Source organism: Oncorhynchus mykiss, chromosome 2 (assembly GCF_013265735.2).
Source record: "Oncorhynchus mykiss isolate Arlee chromosome 2, USDA_OmykA_1.1, whole genome shotgun sequence".
NCBI lineage: Eukaryota > Metazoa > Chordata > Actinopteri > Salmoniformes > Salmonidae > Oncorhynchus > Oncorhynchus mykiss.
In genome coordinates, this window is record NC_048566.1 from 6999486 (window position 1) to 7019562 (window position 20077).

Here is a 20077-nt window from a genome sequence, read left to right on the forward strand (position 1 = left end):
CACCACACTCTCCAGCACACTGACTGCCTCTCTGTCCTCCATGGTTGTCTTGAGGAGCTGGAGCAGAGAGGAACGTGTGTCTGCTGGCAGGACTGACAGCAGCTGGAAATGACCCCTCAGTTTCTCCAGTTCTGTCAACACACAAACACTTTGCATCTAGCGGAAGTTTGACTCAGCTGCCACCATATCACAGAGATTTCACAACCAGAAAACTATCATATGTACGATTTATTCTGCAACCACAATGGGACAAATGTATGAATTTATTTATTTTTTATGAATTGTTAGAGGAAACAGTGATCTCTCCAAGGCAGTGCTATAACCTTTTACATGATCCTCCTGATGAGCTCTTTTGTTCATATGACCGATGTATTTATTCATCTAGGCAAGAAGGTGAAGAACAAATCCTTATTTACAACAGGATACGCTAGACATCGGCCCTGTACACATGTTGTATGTACAACGCATATGGCACAAGGTTTTTGGACCAAAACAATTACACAAGTGTTGTGGACTGTGGAGCAACGGCACAATGATTGAGTAAACATTTCTGTGCAGACAATTTATCACAAAAATAAGTTGTATCACAACAACCATTGTGTTAAATGTGTTGTAAATCAGTTCTACAACCTGAATGTGACGGGATCATTAAGAGTTTTACATAAAGAACAACATGTAACATTCCATTCAGTATATGTCCACCACTAGACCAGGGACGTCTTCCACCACTAACGTCTTCTACCACTAACGTCTTCCACCACTAGAACAGGGACGTCTTCCACCACTAGAACAGGGACGCCTTCCACCACTAGACCAGGGACGCCTTCCACCACTAGACCAGGGACGCCTTCCACCACTAGACCAGGGACGCCTTCCACCACTAGACCAGGGACGCCTTCCACCACTAGACCAGGGACGCCTTCCACCACTAGACCAGGGACGCCTTCCACCACTAGACCAGGGACGCCTTGCACCACTAGACCAGGGACGCCTTGCACCACTAGACCAGGGACGCCTTGCACCACTAGACCAGGGACGCCTTGCACCACTAGACCAGGGACGTCTTGCACCACTAGACCAGGGACGTCTTGCACCACTAGACCAGGGACGTCTTGCACCACTAGACCAGGGACGTCTTCCACCACTAGACCAGGGACGTCTTCCACCACTAGACCAGGGACGTCTTCCACCACTAGACCAGGGACGTCTTGCACCACTAGACCAGGGACCTCTTCCACCACTAGACCAGGGACGTCTTGCACCACTAGACCAGGGACCTCTTCCACCACTAGACCAGGGACGTCTTCCACCACTAGACCAGGGACGTCTTCCACCACTAGACCAGGGACGTCTTCCACCACTAGACCAGGGACGTCTTCCACCACTAGACCAGGGACGTCTTCCACCACTAGACCAGGGACGTCTTCCACCACTAGACCAGGGACGTCTTCCACCACTAGACCAGGGACGTCTTCCACCACTAGACCAGGGACGTCTTCTACCACTAACGTCTTCCACCACTAGACCAGGGACGCCTTCTACCACTACACCAGGGACGTCTTCCACCACTAGACCAGGGACGTCTTCCACCACTAGACCAGGGACGTCTTCTACCACTAACGTCTTCCACCACTAGACCAGGGACGCCTTCCACCACTAGACCAGGGACGCCTTCCACCACTAGACCAGGGACGCCTTCCACCACTAGACCAGGGACGCCTTCCACCACTAGACCAGGGACGCCTTCCACCACTAGACCAGGGACCTCTTCCACCACTAGACCAGGGACCTCTTCCACCACTAGACCAGGGACCTCTTCCACCACTAGACCAGGGACCTCTTCCACCACTAGACCAGGGACCTCTTCCACCACTAGACCAGGGACCTCTTCCACCACTAGACCAGGGACCTCTTCCACCACTAGACCAGGGACCTCTTCCACCACTAGACCAGGGACCTCTTCCACCACTAGACCAGGGACCTCTTCCACCACTAGACCAGGGACCTCTTCCACCACTAGACCAGGGACCTCTTCCACCACTAGACCAGGGACCTCTTCCACCACTAGACCAGGGACCTCTTCCACCACTAGACCAGGGACCTCTTCCACCACTAGACCAGGGACCTCTTCCACCACTAGACCAGGGACCTCTTCCACCACTAGACCAGGGACCTCTTCCACCACTAGACCAGGGACCTCTTCCACCACTAGACCAGGGACCTCTTCCACCACTAGACCAGGGACGCCTTCCACCACTAGACCAGGGACGCCTTCCACCACTAGACCAGGGACGCCTTCCACCACTAGACCAGGGACGCCTTCCACCACTAGACCAGGGACGCCTTCCACCACTAGACCAGGGACGCCTTCCACCACTAGACCAGGGACGCCTTCCACCACTAGACCAGGGACGCCTTCCACCACTAGACCAGGGACGCCTTCCACCACTAGACCAGGGACGCCTTCCACCACTAGACCAGGGACGCCTTCCACCACTAGACCAGGGACGCCTTCCACCACTAGACCAGGGACGCCTTCCACCACTAGACCAGGGACGTCTTCCACCACTAGACCAGGGACCTCTTCTACCACTAGACCAGGGACGTCTTCCACCACTAGACCAGGGACGTCTTCCACCACTAGACCAGGGACGCCTTCTACCACTAGACCAGGGACGCCTTCTACCACTAGACCAGGGACGCCTTCTACCACTAGACCAGGGACGCCTTCTACCACTAGACCAGGGACGCCTTCTACCACTAGACCAGGGACGTCTTCCACCACTAGACCAGGGACGTCTTCCACCACTAGACCAGGGACGTCTTCTACCACTAACGTCTTCTACCACTAACGTCTTCCACCACTAGACCAGGGACGTCTTCCACCACTAGACCAGGGACGTCTTCCACCACTAGACCAGGGACGCCTTCTACCACTAGACCAGGGACGTCTTCTACCACTAGACCAGGGATGTCTTCTACCACTAGACCAGGGACGCCTTCTACCACTAGACCAGGGACGCCTTCTACCACTAGACCAGGGACGCCTTCTACCACTAGACCAGGGACGTCTTCCACCACTAGACCAGGGACGTCTTCCACCACTAGACCAGGGACGTCTTCTACCACTAACGTCTTCTACCACTAACGTCTTCCACCACTAACGTCTTCCACCACTAACGTCTTCCACCACTAGACCAGGGCCGTCTTCCACCACTAGACCAGGGACGTCTTGTACCACTAACGTCTTCTACCACTAGACCAGGGACGTCTTCTACCACTAACGTCTTCTACCACTAGACCAGGGACGTCTACCACTAACGTCTTCTACCACTAGACCAGGGACGTCTTCTACCACTAACGTCTTCTACCACTAGACCAGGGACGTCTTCTACCACTAACGTCTTCTACCACTAGACCAGGGACGTCTTCCACCACGAACGTCTTCTACCACTAGAACAGGGACGCCTTGCACCACTAGACCAGGGACGTCTTGCACCACTAGACCAGGGACGTCTTCTACCACTAACGTCTTCTACCACTAGACCAGGGACGTCTTGCACCACTAGACCAGGGACGTCTTGCACCACTAGACCAGGGACGCCTTCTACCACTAGACCAGGGACGCCTTCTACCCTAGACCAGGGACGTCTTCTACCACTAGACCAGGGACGTCTTCTACCACTAACGTCTTCTACCACTAACGTCTTCTACCACTAACGTCTTCTACCACTAGACCAGGAAGGCCTTCTACCACTAGACCAGGGACGCCTTCTACCACTAACGTCTTCTACCACTAGACCAGGAAGGCCTTCTACCACTAGACCAGGGATGCCTTCTACCACTAACGTCTTCTACCACTAGACCAGGGACGTCTTGCATCACTAGACCAGGGACGCCTTCTACCACTAGACCAGGGACGTCTTCTACCACTAGACCAGGGACGCCTTCTACCACTAGACCAGGGACGCCTTCTACCACTAGACCAGGGACGTCTTCTACCACTAACGTCTTCTACCACTAACGTCTTCTACCACTAGACCAGGGACGCCTTCTACCACTAGACCAGGGACGCCTTCTACCACTAACGTCTTCTACCACTAACGTCTTCTACCACTAGACCAGGGACGTCTTGCACCACTAGACCAGGGACGTCTTGCACCACTAGACCAGGGACGTCTTGCACCACTAGACCAGGGACGCCTTGCACCACTAGACCAGGGACGCCTTGCACCACTAGACCAGGGACGCCTTCTACCACTAGACCAGGGACGCCTTCTACCACTAGACCAGGGACGCCTTCTACCACTAGACCAGGGACGCCTTCTACCACTAGACCAGGGACGCCTTCTACCACTAGACCAGGGACGCCTTCTACCACTAGACCAGGGACGCCTTCTACCACTAGACCAGGGACGTCTTGCACCACTAGACCAGGGACGTCTTGCACCACTAGACCAGGGACGTCTTGCACCACTAGACCAGGGACGCCTTCTACCACTAGACCAGGGACGCCTTCTACCACTAGACCAGGGACGCCTTCTACCACTAGACCAGGGACGCCTTCTACCACTAGACCAGGGACGCCTTCTACCACTAGACCAGGGACGCCTTCTACCACTAGACCAGGGACGCCTTCTACCACTAGACCAGGGACGCCTTCTACCACTAGACCAGGGACGCCTTCTACCACTAGACCAGGGACGCCTTCTACCACTAGACCAGGGACGCCTTCTACCACTAGACCAGGGACGCCTTGCACCACTAGACCAGGGACGCCTTGCACCACTAGACCAGGGACGTCTTGCACCACTAGACCAGGGACGCCTTCTACCACTAGACCAGGGACGCCTTCTACCACTAGACCAGGGACGCCTTCTACCACTAGACCAGGGACGCCTTCTACCACTAGACCAGGGACGCCTTCTACCACTAGACCAGGGACGCCTTCTACCACTAGACCAGGGACGCCTTCTACCACTAGACCAGGGACGCCTTCTACCACTAGACCAGGGACGCCTTCTACCACTAGACCAGGGACGCCTTCCACCACTAGACCAGGGACCTCTTCCACCACTAGACCAGGGACCTCTTCCACCACTAGACCAGGGACCTCTTCCACCACTAGACCAGGGACCTCTTCCACCACTAGACCAGGGACCTCTTCCACCACTAGACCAGGGACCTCTTCCACCACTAGACCAGGGACCTCTTCCACCACTAGACCAGGGACCTCTTCCACCACTAGACCAGGGACCTCTTCCACCACTAGACCAGGGACCTCTTCCACCACTAGACCAGGGACCTCTTCCACCACTAGACCAGGGACGCCTTCCACCACTAGACCAGGGACGCCTTCCACCACTAGACCAGGGACGCCTTCCACCACTAGACCAGGGACGCCTTCCACCACTAGACCAGGGACGCCTTCCACCACTAGACCAGGGACGCCTTCCACCACTAGACCAGGGACGCCTTCCACCACTAGACCAGGGACGCCTTCCACCACTAGACCAGGGACGCCTTCCACCACTAGACCAGGGACGCCTTCCACCACTAGACCAGGGACGCCTTCCACCACTAGACCAGGGACGCCTTCCACCACTAGACCAGGGACGCCTTCCACCACTAGACCAGGGACGCCTTCCACCACTAGACCAGGGACGCCTTCCACCACTAGACCAGGGACGCCTTCCACCACTAGACCAGGGACGTCTTCCACCACTAGACCAGGGACGTCTTCCACCACTAGACCAGGGACGTCTTCCACCACTAGACCAGGGACGTCTTCTACCACTAACGTCTTCCACCACTAGACCAGGGACGCCTTCTACCACTAGACCAGGGACGTCTTCTACCACTAGACCAGGGACGCCTTCTACCACTAGACCAGGGACGCCTTCTACCACTAGACCAGGGACGCCTTCTACCACTAGACCAGGGACGCCTTCTACCACTAGACCAGGGACGCCTTCTACCACTAGACCAGGGACGTCTTCCACCACTAGACCAGGGACGTCTTCCACCACTAGACCAGGGACGTCTTCTACCACTAACGTCTTCTACCACTAACGTCTTCCACCACTAGACCAGGGACGTCTTCCACCACTAGACCAGGGACGTCTTCCACCACTAGACCAGGGACGCCTTCTACCACTAGACCAGGGACGTCTTCTACCACTAGACCAGGGACGTCTTCTACCACTAGACCAGGGACGCCTTCTACCACTAGACCAGGGACGCCTTCTACCACTAGACCAGGGACGCCTTCTACCACTAGACCAGGGACGCCTTCTACCACTAGACCAGGGACGTCTTCCACCACTAGACCAGGGACGTCTTCCACCACTAGACCAGGGACGTCTTCTACCACTAACGTCTTCTACCACTAACGTCTTCCACCACTAACGTCTTCCACCACTAACGTCTTCCACCACTAGACCAGGGCCGTCTTCCACCACTAGACCAGGGACGTCTTGTACCACTAACGTCTTCTACCACTAGACCAGGGACGTCTTCTACCACTAACGTCTTCTACCACTAGACCAGGGACGTCTACCACTAACGTCTTCTACCACTAGACCAGGGACGTCTTCTACCACTAACGTCTTCTACCACTAGACCAGGGACGTCTTCTACCACTAACGTCTTCTACCACTAGACCAGGGACGTCTTCCACCACGAACGTCTTCTACCACTAGAACAGGGACGCCTTGCACCACTAGACCAGGGACGTCTTGCACCACTAGACCAGGGACGTCTTCTACCACTAACGTCTTCTACCACTAGACCAGGGACGTCTTGCACCACTAGACCAGGGACGTCTTGCACCACTAGACCAGGGACGCCTTCTACCACTAGACCAGGGACGCCTTCTACCCTAGACCAGGGACGTCTTCTACCACTAGACCAGGGACGTCTTCTACCACTAACGTCTTCTACCACTAACGTCTTCTACCACTAACGTCTTCTACCACTAGACCAGGAAGGCCTTCTACCACTAGACCAGGGACGCCTTCTACCACTAACGTCTTCTACCACTAGACCAGGAAGGCCTTCTACCACTAGACCAGGGATGCCTTCTACCACTAACGTCTTCTACCACTAGACCAGGGACGTCTTGCATCACTAGACCAGGGACGCCTTCTACCACTAGACCAGGGACGTCTTCTACCACTAGACCAGGGACGCCTTCTACCACTAGACCAGGGACGCCTTCTACCACTAGACCAGGGACGTCTTCTACCACTAACGTCTTCTACCACTAACGTCTTCTACCACTAGACCAGGGACGCCTTCTACCACTAGACCAGGGACGCCTTCTACCACTAACGTCTTCTACCACTAACGTCTTCTACCACTAGACCAGGGACGTCTTGCACCACTAGACCAGGGACGTCTTGCACCACTAGACCAGGGACGTCTTGCACCACTAGACCAGGGACGCCTTGCACCACTAGACCAGGGACGCCTTGCACCACTAGACCAGGGACGCCTTCTACCACTAGACCAGGGACGCCTTCTACCACTAGACCAGGGACGCCTTCTACCACTAGACCAGGGACGCCTTCTACCACTAGACCAGGGACGCCTTCTACCACTAGACCAGGGACGCCTTCTACCACTAGACCAGGGACGCCTTCTACCACTAGACCAGGGACGTCTTGCACCACTAGACCAGGGACGTCTTGCACCACTAGACCAGGGACGTCTTGCACCACTAGACCAGGGACGCCTTCTACCACTAGACCAGGGACGCCTTCTACCACTAGACCAGGGACGCCTTCTACCACTAGACCAGGGACGCCTTCTACCACTAGACCAGGGACGCCTTCTACCACTAGACCAGGGACGCCTTCTACCACTAGACCAGGGACGCCTTCTACCACTAGACCAGGGACGCCTTCTACCACTAGACCAGGGACGCCTTCTACCACTAGACCAGGGACGCCTTCTACCACTAGACCAGGGACGCCTTGCACCACTAGACCAGGGACGTCTTGCACCACTAGACCAGGGACGCCTTCTACCACTAGACCAGGGACGCCTTCTACCACTAGACCAGGGACGCCTTCTACCACTAGACCAGGGACGCCTTCTACCACTAGACCAGGGACGCCTTCTACCACTAGACCAGGGACGCCTTCTACCACTAGACCAGGGACGCCTTCTACCACTAGACCAGGGACGCCTTCTACCACTAGACCAGGGACGCCTTCTACCACTAGACCAGGGACGCCTTCTACCACTAGACCAGGGACGCCTTCCACCACTAGACCAGGGACCTCTTCCACCACTAGACCAGGGACCTCTTCCACCACTAGACCAGGGACCTCTTCCACCACTAGACCAGGGACCTCTTCCACCACTAGACCAGGGACCTCTTCCACCACTAGACCAGGGACCTCTTCCACCACTAGACCAGGGACCTCTTCCACCACTAGACCAGGGACCTCTTCCACCACTAGACCAGGGACCTCTTCCACCACTAGACCAGGGACCTCTTCCACCACTAGACCAGGGACGCCTTCCACCACTAGACCAGGGACGCCTTCCACCACTAGACCAGGGACGCCTTCCACCACTAGACCAGGGACGCCTTCCACCACTAGACCAGGGACGCCTTCCACCACTAGACCAGGGACGCCTTCCACCACTAGACCAGGGACGCCTTCCACCACTAGACCAGGGACGCCTTCCACCACTAGACCAGGGACGCCTTCCACCACTAGACCAGGGACGCCTTCCACCACTAGACCAGGGACGCCTTCCACCACTAGACCAGGGACGCCTTCCACCACTAGACCAGGGACGCCTTCCACCACTAGACCAGGGACGCCTTCCACCACTAGACCAGGGACGCCTTCCACCACTAGACCAGGGACGCCTTCCACCACTAGACCAGGGACGTCTTCCACCACTAGACCAGGGACGTCTTCCACCACTAGACCAGGGACGTCTTCCACCACTAGACCAGGGACGTCTTCTACCACTAACGTCTTCCACCACTAGACCAGGGACGCCTTCTACCACTAGACCAGGGACGTCTTCTACCACTAGACCAGGGACGCCTTCTACCACTAGACCAGGGACGCCTTCTACCACTAGACCAGGGACGCCTTCTACCACTAGACCAGGGACGTCTTCCACCACTAGACCAGGGACGCCTTCTACCACTAGACCAGGGACGTCTTCTACCACTAGACCAGGGACGTCTTCTACCACTAGACCAGGGACGTCTTCTACCACTAGACCAGGGACGCCTTCTACCACTAGACCAGGGACGCCTTCTACCACTAGACCAGGGACGCCTTCTACCACTAGACCAGGGACGCCTTCTACCACTAGACCAGGGACGTCTTCCACCACTAGACCAGGGACGTCTTCCACCACTAGACCAGGGACGTCTTCTACCACTAACGTCTTCTACCACTAACGTCTTCCACCACTAACGTCTTCCACCACTAACGTCTTCCACCACTAGACCAGGGCCGTCTTCCACCACTAGACCAGGGACGTCTTGTACCACTAACGTCTTCTACCACTAGACCAGGGACGTCTTCTACCACTAACGTCTTCTACCACTAGACCAGGGACGTCTACCACTAACGTCTTCTACCACTAGACCAGGGACGTCTTCTACCACTAACGTCTTCTACCACTAGACCAGGGACGTCTTCTACCACTAACGTCTTCTACCACTAGACCATGGACGTCTTCCACCACTAACGTCTTCTACCACTAGAACAGGGACGCCTTGCACCACTAGACCAGGGACGTCTTCTACCACTAACGTCTTCTACCACTAGACCAGGGACGTCTTGCACCACTAGACCAGGGACGTCTTGCACCACTAGACCAGGGACGCCTTCTACCACTAGACCAGGGACGCCTTCTACCCTAGACCAGGGACGTCTTCTACCACTAGACCAGGGACGTCTTCTACCACTAACGTCTTCTACCACTAACGTCTTCTACCACTAACGTCTTCTACCACTAGACCAGGAAGGCCTTCTACCACTAGACCAGGGACGCCTTCTACCACTAACGTCTTCTACCACTAGACCAGGGACGTCTTGCATCACTAGACCAGGGACGCCTTCTACCACTAGACCAGGGACGTCTTCTACCACTAGACCAGGGACGCCTTCTACCACTAGACCAGGGACGCCTTCTACCACTAGACCAGGGACGTCTTCTACCACTAACGTCTTCTACCACTAACGTCTTCTACCACTAGACCAGGGACGCCTTCTACCACTAGACCAGGGACGCCTTCTACCACTAACGTCTTCTACCACTAACGTCTTCTACCACTAGACCAGGGACGTCTTGCACCACTAGACCAGGGACGTCTTGCACCACTAGACCAGGGACGTCTTGCACCACTAGACCAGGGACGCCTTCTACCACTAGACCAGGGACGCCTTCTACCACTAGACCAGGGACGCCTTCTACCACTAGACCAGGGACGCCTTCTACCACTAGACCAGGGACGCCTTCTACCACTAGACCAGGGACGCCTTCTACCACTAGACCAGGGACGCCTTCTACCACTAGACCAGGGACGTCTTGCACCACTAGACCAGGGACGTCTTGCACCACTAGACCAGGGACGTCTTGCACCACTAGACCAGGGACGCCTTCTACCACTAGACCAGGGACGCCTTCTACCACTAGACCAGGGACGCCTTCTACCACTAGACCAGGGACGCCTTCTACCACTAGACCAGGGACGCCTTCTACCACTAGACCAGGGACGCCTTCTACCACTAGACCAGGGACGCCTTCTACCACTAGACCAGGGACGCCTTCTACCACTAGACCAGGGACGCCTTCTACCACTAGACCAGGGACGTCTTCTACCACTAGACCAGGGACGTCTTCTACCACTAGACCAGGGACGCCTTCTACCACTAGACCAGGGACGCCTTCTACCACTAGACCAGGGACGCCTTCTACCACTAGACCAGGGACGTCTTCCACCACTAGACCAGGGACGTCTTCCACCACTAGACCAGGGACGTCTTCTACCACTAACGTCTTCTACCACTAACGTCTTCCACCACTAACGTCTTCCACCACTAACGTCTTCCACCACTAGACCAGGGCCGTCTTCCACCACTAGACCAGGGACGTCTTGTACCACTAACGTCTTCTACCACTAGACCAGGGACGTCTTCTACCACTAACGTCTTCTACCACTAGACCAGGGACGTCTACCACTAACGTCTTCTACCACTAGACCAGGGACGTCTTCTACCACTAACGTCTTCTACCACTAGACCAGGGACGTCTTCTACCACTAACGTCTTCTACCACTAGACCAGGGACGTCTTCCACCACTAACGTCTTCTACCACTAGAACAGGGACGCCTTGCACCACTAGACCAGGGACGTCTTGCACCACTAGACCAGGGACGTCTTCTACCACTAACGTCTTCTACCACTAGACCAGGGACGTCTTGCACCACTAGACCAGGGACGTCTTGCACCACTAGACCAGGGACGCCTTCTACCACTAGACCAGGGACGCCTTCTACCCTAGACCAGGGACGTCTTCTACCACTAACGTCTTCTACCACTAACGTCTTCTACCACTAACGTCTTCTACCACTAGACCAGGAAGGCCTTCTACCACTAGACCAGGGACGCCTTCTACCACTAACGTCTTCTACCACTAGACCAGGGACGTCTTGCATCACTAGACCAGGGACGCCTTCTACCACTAGACCAGGGACGTCTTCTACCACTAGACCAGGGACGCCTTCTACCACTAGACCAGGGACGCCTTCTACCACTAGACCAGGGACGTCTTCTACCACTAACGTCTTCTACCACTAACGTCTTCTACCACTAGACCAGGGACGCCTTCTACCACTAGACCAGGGACGCCTTCTACCACTAGACCAGGGACGCCTTCTACCACTAGACCAGGGACGCCTTCTACCACTAGACCAGGGACGCCTTCTACCACTAGACCAGGGACGTCTTGCACCACTAGACCAGGGACGTCTTGCACCACTAGACCAGGGACGTCTTGCACCACTAGACCAGGGACGCCTTCTACCACTAGACCAGGGACGCCTTCTACCACTAGACCAGGGACGCCTTCTACCACTAGACCAGGGACGCCTTCTACCACTAGACCAGGGACGCCTTCTACCACTAGACCAGGGACGCCTTCTACCACTAGACCAGGGACGCCTTCTACCACTAGACCAGGGACGCCTTCTACCACTAGACCAGGGACGCCTTCTACCACTAGACCAGGGACGCCTTCTACCACTAGACCAGGGACGCCTTCTACCACTAGACCAGGGACGCCTTCTACCACTAGACCAGGGACGCCTTCTACCACTAGACCAGGGACGCCTTCTACCACTAGACCAGGGACGTCTTGCACCACTAGACCAGGGACGTCTTGCACCACTAGACCAGGGACGTCTTGCACCACTAGACCAGGGACGTCTTGCACCACTAGACCAGGGACGCCTTGCACCACTAGACCAGGGACGCCTTCTACCACTAGACCAGGGACGCCTTCTACCACTAGACCAGGGACGCCTTCTACCACTAGACCAGGGACGCCTTCTACCACTAGACCAGGGACGCCTTCTACCACTAGACCAGGGACGCCTTCTACCACTAGACCAGGGATGCCTTCTACCACTAGACCAGGGATGCCTTCTACCACTAGACCAGGGACGCCTTCTACCACTAGACCAGGGACGCCTTCTACCACTAGACCAGGGACGCCTTCTACCACTAGACCAGGGATGCCTTCTACCACTAGACCAGGGACGCCTTCTACCACAGACCAGGGACGTCTTCTACCACTAACGTCTTGCACCACTAGACCAGGGACGTCTTCTACCACTAACGTCTTGCACCACTAGACCAGGGACGTCTTCTACCACTAACGTCTTGCACCACTAGACCAGGGACGTCTTCTACCACGGACGCCTTGCACCACTGGACCAGGGACGCCTTGCACCACTAGACCAGGGACGCCTTCTACCACTAGACCAGGGACGCCTTCTACCACTAGACCAGGGACGCCTTCTACCACTAGACCAGGGACGCCTTCTACCACTAGACCAGGGACGCCTTCTACCACTAGACCAGGGACGCCTTCTACCACTAGACCAGGGACGTCTTGCACCACTAGACCAGGGACGTCTTGCACCACTAGACCAGGGACGTCTTGCACCACTAGACCAGGGACGCCTTCTACCACTAGACCAGGGACGCCTTCTACCACTAGACCAGGGACGCCTTCTACCACTAGACCAGGGACGCCTTCTACCACTAGACCAGGGACGCCTTCTACCACTAGACCAGGGACGCCTTCTACCACTAGACCAGGGACGCCTTCTACCACTAGACCAGGGACGCCTTCTACCACTAGACCAGGGACGCCTTCTACCACTAGACCAGGGACGCCTTCTACCACTAGACCAGGGACGCCTTCTACCACTAGACCAGGGACGCCTTCTACCACTAGACCAGGGACGTCTTGCACCACTAGACCAGGGACGTCTTGCACCACTAGACCAGGGACGTCTTGCACCACTAGACCAGGGACGCCTTGCACCACTAGACCAGGGACGCCTTCTACCACTAGACCAGGGACGCCTTCTACCACTAGACCAGGGACGCCTTCTACCACTAGACCAGGGACGCCTTCTACCACTAGACCAGGGACGCCTTCTACCACTAGACCAGGGACGCCTTCTACCACTAGACCAGGGACGCCTTCTACCACTAGACCAGGGATGCCTTCTACCACTAGACCAGGGATGCCTTCTACCACTAGACCAGGGACGCCTTCTACCACTAGACCAGGGACGCCTTCTACCACTAGACCAGGGACGCCTTCTACCACTAGACCAGGGATGCCTTCTACCACTAGACCAGGGACGCCTTCTACCACAGACCAGGGACGTCTTCTACCACTAACGTCTTGCACCACTAGACCAGGGACGTCTTCTACCACTAACGTCTTGCACCACTAGACCAGGGACGTCTTCTACCACTAACGTCTTGCACCACTAGACCAGGGACGTCTTCTACCACGGACGCCTTGCACCACTGGACCAGGGACGCCTTGCACCACTAGACCAGGGACGCCTTCTACCACTAGACCAGGGACGCCTTCTACCACTAGACCAGGGACGCCTTCTACCACTGGACCAGGGACGCCTTGCACCACTGGACGCCTTGCACCACTGGACCAGGGACGCCTTCTACCACTAGACCAGGGATGCCTTCTACCACTAGACCAGGGACGCCTTCTACCACTAGACCAGGGACGTCTTCTACCACTAGACCAGGGACGTCTTCTACCACTAACGTCTTCTACCACTAACGTTTTCTACCACTAGACCAGGGACGGGGAACTTTATGAACTCATCCTGAGGGGTCGCAGTGGCTCGTGGGTCTGCCTACCCACATCCATTCCCACACATGCAGTCAGATTTTGCCCTAAGCAACAATGTTTGCAATTTTTAATATGATATCTGAGTGAGAGTGACTAACCAAATCAATGGGGGTGCTTCTACACCTGCATTGCTTGCTGTTTGGGGTTTTAGGCTTTTTCCTGTAGGGCACTTTGATATATCAGCTGATGTCAAAGTTTAGACAGCTGACTAGACTAATTTAGCAACCTAAAAAATGTTGAGCCACAACCAATTGTGTATTCTACTATTCTACCTCTCAACAGTAAGTTGAGACCCGACTGAGTTCCCCTGACAGAAATCTAATGATAATAACAACAACAATTTAAATTGGTACGTGGGCCTACAAAAGGAGGGGAACTTCCATTTGTCTCGTTACCTCTCTGAAAGAAGCTCTTCTTTGGGGTGTCGTCGCGAGCGCCAGACACCCCCACTAAGCTCTTCTTAACAGGCCCATCCACCTCGAACCCCCCAAGAGTGTCGGACATTAGGCACAGCTCTGAGGAACAAGAGTGTGGGACATTAGGCACAGCTCTGAGGAACAAGAGTGTCAGACAGGCACAGGTCTGAGGAACAAGAGTGTGGGACATTAGGCACAGGTCTGAGGAACAAGAGTGTGGGACATTAGGCACAGCTCTGAGGAACAAGAGTGTGGGACATTAGGCACAGCTCTAAGGAACAAGAGTGTGGGACATTAGGCACAGCTCTGAGGAACAAGAGTGTGGGACATTAGGCACAGCTCTGAGGACAAGACAAGGAGACAGTAGTATGAACCTATTAATACAGACACTCATTCAAATACATTGGACATACTGAACATTAACAGAGACCATGCACTTGATAAGGCTTTGTAATATACAACCTACATGGTCTGATGATGGGTCCAGGTGAGGGTTGACAGTTTAAAACGTGTGTTGTTGCCTGAGAAACAGGAAAATAAAGACTCCCTCACCATAGTGTCCGTTGAGTTTGATCTCCAGCTCTATAATGCCGTAAGCGATGACGGTGTGGGCAGGAATCTCCAGAGACACGTTGCTGTCTTTGTGCAGGCTGCTGTTCTCCTTTACAGACGCCTGTGGAAAGTGGTACTTCAGTCATCTTTGGGGGGTGTCTGTACTTTACTATTCATATTGTTGACAACTTTTACTTTCACTTCACTACATTCCTGAAGAAAATAAGGTACATTTTCCCTGACACTCAAAAGTACTCGCTACATTTTGAATGGTCCAATTCACACACTTATCAAGAGAACATCCCTGGTCATCCCTACTGCCTCTGATCTGACACACTGAATAAAACACCAACGCTTCATTTGTAAATTATTGTGTTGGAGTGTGCCCCTGGCTATCCGTAAATTAAATTAAAAAAGAAAATGGAACCATCTGGTTTGCTTAATATAAGGAATTTGAAATGATTGATACTTTTACTACTTAAGTATATTTTAGCAATTACTTTTGATACTTAAGTATATTTAAAACCAAATACTTTTAGACTTTTACTTAAGTAGTATTTTACTGGGTGACTTTCACTTGAGTCATTTTCCTTCAAACCAGTCAAGGGAAGTGAACAAGTGGACATGACGACATAGAATGACTGATCTACTGTAGTAGTCATTCATATGACTGATCTACTGTAGTAGTCATTCATATGACTGATCTACTGTAGTAGTCTATGTAATAGTCATTCATATGACTGATCTACTGTAGTAGTTAGTCTATGTAGTAGTCATTCATATGACTGATCTACTGTAGTAGTCTATGTAATAGTCATTCATATGACTGATCTACTGTAGTAGTTAGTCTATGTAGTAGTCATTCATATGACTGATCTACTGTAGTAGTCATTCATATGACTGATCTACTGTAGTAGTCTATGTAATAGTCATTCATATGACCGATCTACTGTAGTAGTCTATGTAGTAGTCATTCATATGACTGATCTACTGTAGTAGTCTATGTAATAGTCATTCATATGACTGATCTACTGTAGTAGTCTATGTAGTAGTCATTCATATGACTGGTCTACTGTAGTAGTCATTCATATGACTGATCTACTGTAGTAGTCTATGTAGTAGTCATTCATATGACTGATCTACTGTAGTAGTCATTCATATGACTGATCTACTGTAGTAGTCTATGTAATAGTCATTCATATGACTGATCTACTGTAGTAGTCTATGTAATAGTCATTCATATGACTGATCTACTGTAGTAGTCCATGTAGTAGTCATTCATATGACTGATCTACTGTAGTAGTCATTCATATGACTGATCTACTGTAGTAGTCTATGTAGTAGTCATTCATATGACTGATCTACTGTAGTAGTCATTCATATGACTGGTCTACTGTAGTAGTCTATGTAATAGTCATTCATATGACTGATCTACTGTAGTAGTAGTCTATGTAGTAGTCATTCATATGACTGGTCTACTGTAGTAGTCCATGTAGTAGTCATTCATATGACTGATCTACTGTAGTAGTAGTCTATGTAGTAGTCATTCATATGACTGGTCTACTGTAGTAGTCCATGTAGTAGTCATTCATATGACTGATCTACTGTAGTAGTCATTCATATGACTGATCTACTGTAGTAGTCTATGTAGTAGTCATTCATATGACTGATCTACTGTAGTAGTCCATGTAGTAGTCATTCATATGACTGATCTACTGTAGTAGTCCATGTAGTAGTCATTCATATGACTGATCTACTGTAGTAGTCTATGTAGTAGTCATTCATATGACTGGTCTACTGTAGTAGTCCATGTAGTAGTCATTCATATGACTGATCTACTGTAGTAGTCATTCATATGACTGATATACTGTAGTAGTCCATGTAATAGTCATTCATATGACTGATCTACTGTAGTAGTCATTCATATGACTGATCTACTGTAGTAGTCATTCATATGACTGATCTACTGTAGTAGTCTATGTAGTAGTCATTCATATGACTGATCTACTGTAGTAGTCTATGTAGTAGTCATTCATATGACTGATCTACTGTAGTAGTCATTCATATGACTGATCTACTGTAGTAGTCTATGTAGTAGTCATTCATATGACTGATCTACTGTAGTAGTCTATGTAGTAGTCATTCATATGACTGATCTACTGTAGTAGTCTATGTAGTAGTCATTCATATGACTGATCTACTGTAGTAGTCTATGTAGTAGTCATTCATATGACTGATCTACTGTAGTAGTCTATGTAGTAGTCATTCATATGACTGATCTACTGTAGTAGTCTATGTAGTAGCCATTCATATGACTGATCTACTGTAGTAGTCTATGTAGTAGTCATTCATATGACTGATCTACTGTAGTAGTCTATGTAGTAGTCATTCATATGACTGATCTACTGTAGTAGTCTATGTAGTAGTCATTCATATGACTGATCTACTGTAGTAGCCATTCATATGACTGATCTACTGTAGTAGTCTATGTAGTAGCCATTCATATGACTGATCTACTGTAGTAGTCTATGTAGTAGTCATTCATATGACTGATCTACTGTAGTAGTCTATGTAGTAGTCATTCATATGACTGATCTACTGTAGTAGTCTATGTAGTAGTCATTCATATGACTGATCTACTGTAGTAGTCTATGTAGTAGTCATTCATATGACTGATCTACTGTAGTAGTCTATGTAGTAGTCATTCATATGACTGATCTACTGTAGTAGTCTATGTAGTAGTCATTCATATGACTGATCTACTGTAGTAGTCTATGTAGTAGTCATTCATATGACTGATCTACTGTAGTAGTCATTCATATGACTGATCTACTGTAGTAGTCTATGTAGTAGCCATTCATATGACTGATCTACTGTAGTAGTCTATGTAGTAGCCATTCATATGACTGATCTACTGTAGTAGTCTATGTAGTAGTCATTCATATGACTGATCTACTGTAGTAGTCTATGTAGTAGCCATTCATATGACTGATCTACTGTAGTAGTCTATGTAGTAGCCATTCATATGACTGATCTACTGTAGTAGTCTATGTAGTAGTCATTCATATGACTGATCTACTGTAGTAGTCTATGTAGTAGTCATTCATATGACTGATCTACTGTAGTAGTCATTCATATGACTGATCTACTGTAGTAGTCTGTAGTAGTCATTCATATGACTGATCTACTGTAGTAGTCTATGTAGTAGTCATTCATATGACTGATCTACTGTAGTAGTCATTCATATGACTGATCTACTGTAGTAGTCTATGTAGTAGTCATTCATATGACTGATCTACTGTAGTAGTCTATGTAGTAGCCATTCATATGACTGATCTACTGTAGTAGTCTATGTAGTAGTCATTCATATGACTGATCTACTGTAGTAGTCTATGTAGTAGCCATTCATATGACTGATCTACTGTAGTAGTCATTCATATGACTGATCTACTGTAGTAGTCTATGTAGTAGTCATTCATATGACTGATCTACTGTAGTAGTCTATGTAGTAGCCATTCATATGACTGATCTACTGTAGTAGTCTATGTAGTAGTCATTCATATGACTGATCTACTGTAGTAGTCTATGTAGTAGTCATTCATATGACTGATCTACTGTAGTAGTCTATGTAGTAGTCATTCATATGACTGATCTACTGTAGTAGTCTATGTAGTAGTCATTCATATGACTGATCTACTGTAGTAGTCTATGTAGTAGTCATTCACATGACTGATCTACTGTAGTAGTCTATGTAGTAGCCATTCATATGACTGATCTACTGTAGTAGTCTATGTAGTAGTCATTCATATGACTGATCTACTGTAGTAGTCTATGTAGTAGTCATTCATATGACTGATCTACTGTAGTAGTCTATGTAGTAGTCATTCATATGACTGATCTACTGTAGTAGTCTATTCACGCTTCACTACTCGTTTTGCTCCACATACATTAAAAATCATTCATCTGTGGCCTTGCTGGTCCAGCAGTAATGCTGCAGCCTCCAGCACACATAGGCCTGTCTGCAGTGTTGTCATAGGTCCAATCCAGCCTGTCGCCTCCAGCACACATAGGCCTGTCTGCAGTGTTGTCATAAGTCCAATCCAGCCTGCAGCTTCCAGCACACATAGGCCTGTCTGCAGTGTTGTCATAGGTCCAATCCAGCCTGCAGCACACATAGGCCTGTCTGCAGTGTTGTCATAGGTCCAATCCAGCCTGCTGCCTCCAGCACACATAGGCCTGTCTGCAGTGTTGTCATAGGTCCAATCCAGCCTGCTGCCTCCAGCACACATAGGCCTGTCTGCAGTGTTGTCATAGGTCCAATCCAGCCTGCAGCTTCCAGCACACATAGGCCTGTCTGCAGTGTTGTCATAGGTCCAATCCAGCCTGCAGCACACATAGGCCTGTCTGCAGTGTTGTCATAGGTCCAATCCAGCCTGCAGCACACATAGGCCTGTCTGCAGTGTTGTCATAGGTCCAATCCAGCCTGCAGCACACATAGGCCTGTCTGCAGTGTTGTCATAGGTCCAATCCAGCCTGCTGCCCTTTGAGTCAACCTCTTCCCTATTTTCCCTGCTTAAAGATTCATCTATACAGGGTAAACCACATGGTTAACTTCAACTCTTGTAATATATAATATCCCAGCCTAACAAATAGAGATGATTAATGT

The 20077-nt window shown here is 51.3% G+C and overlaps 1 protein-coding gene across 5 annotated transcripts in view; it reads right to left on the reverse strand.

Annotated features, from left to right (window-relative positions):
- The window catches only part of LOC110534012 (gasdermin-E), a 32834-nt gene that overhangs the window by 2279 nt on the left and 10478 nt on the right, over positions 1–20077 (reverse strand). For all 5 annotated transcript variants that reach the window (XM_036936653.1, XM_036936657.1, XM_036936656.1 and 2 more), the window contains exons 5-7: positions 15412–15532; positions 14839–14958; positions 4–131 (exon numbers count right to left, since the gene is read on the reverse strand). In XM_036936653.1, the coding sequence (XP_036792548.1) occupies positions 4–131; positions 14839–14958; positions 15412–15532 (369 nt within the window). The remainder of the gene's footprint in view (positions 1–3; positions 132–14838; positions 14959–15411; positions 15533–20077) is intronic.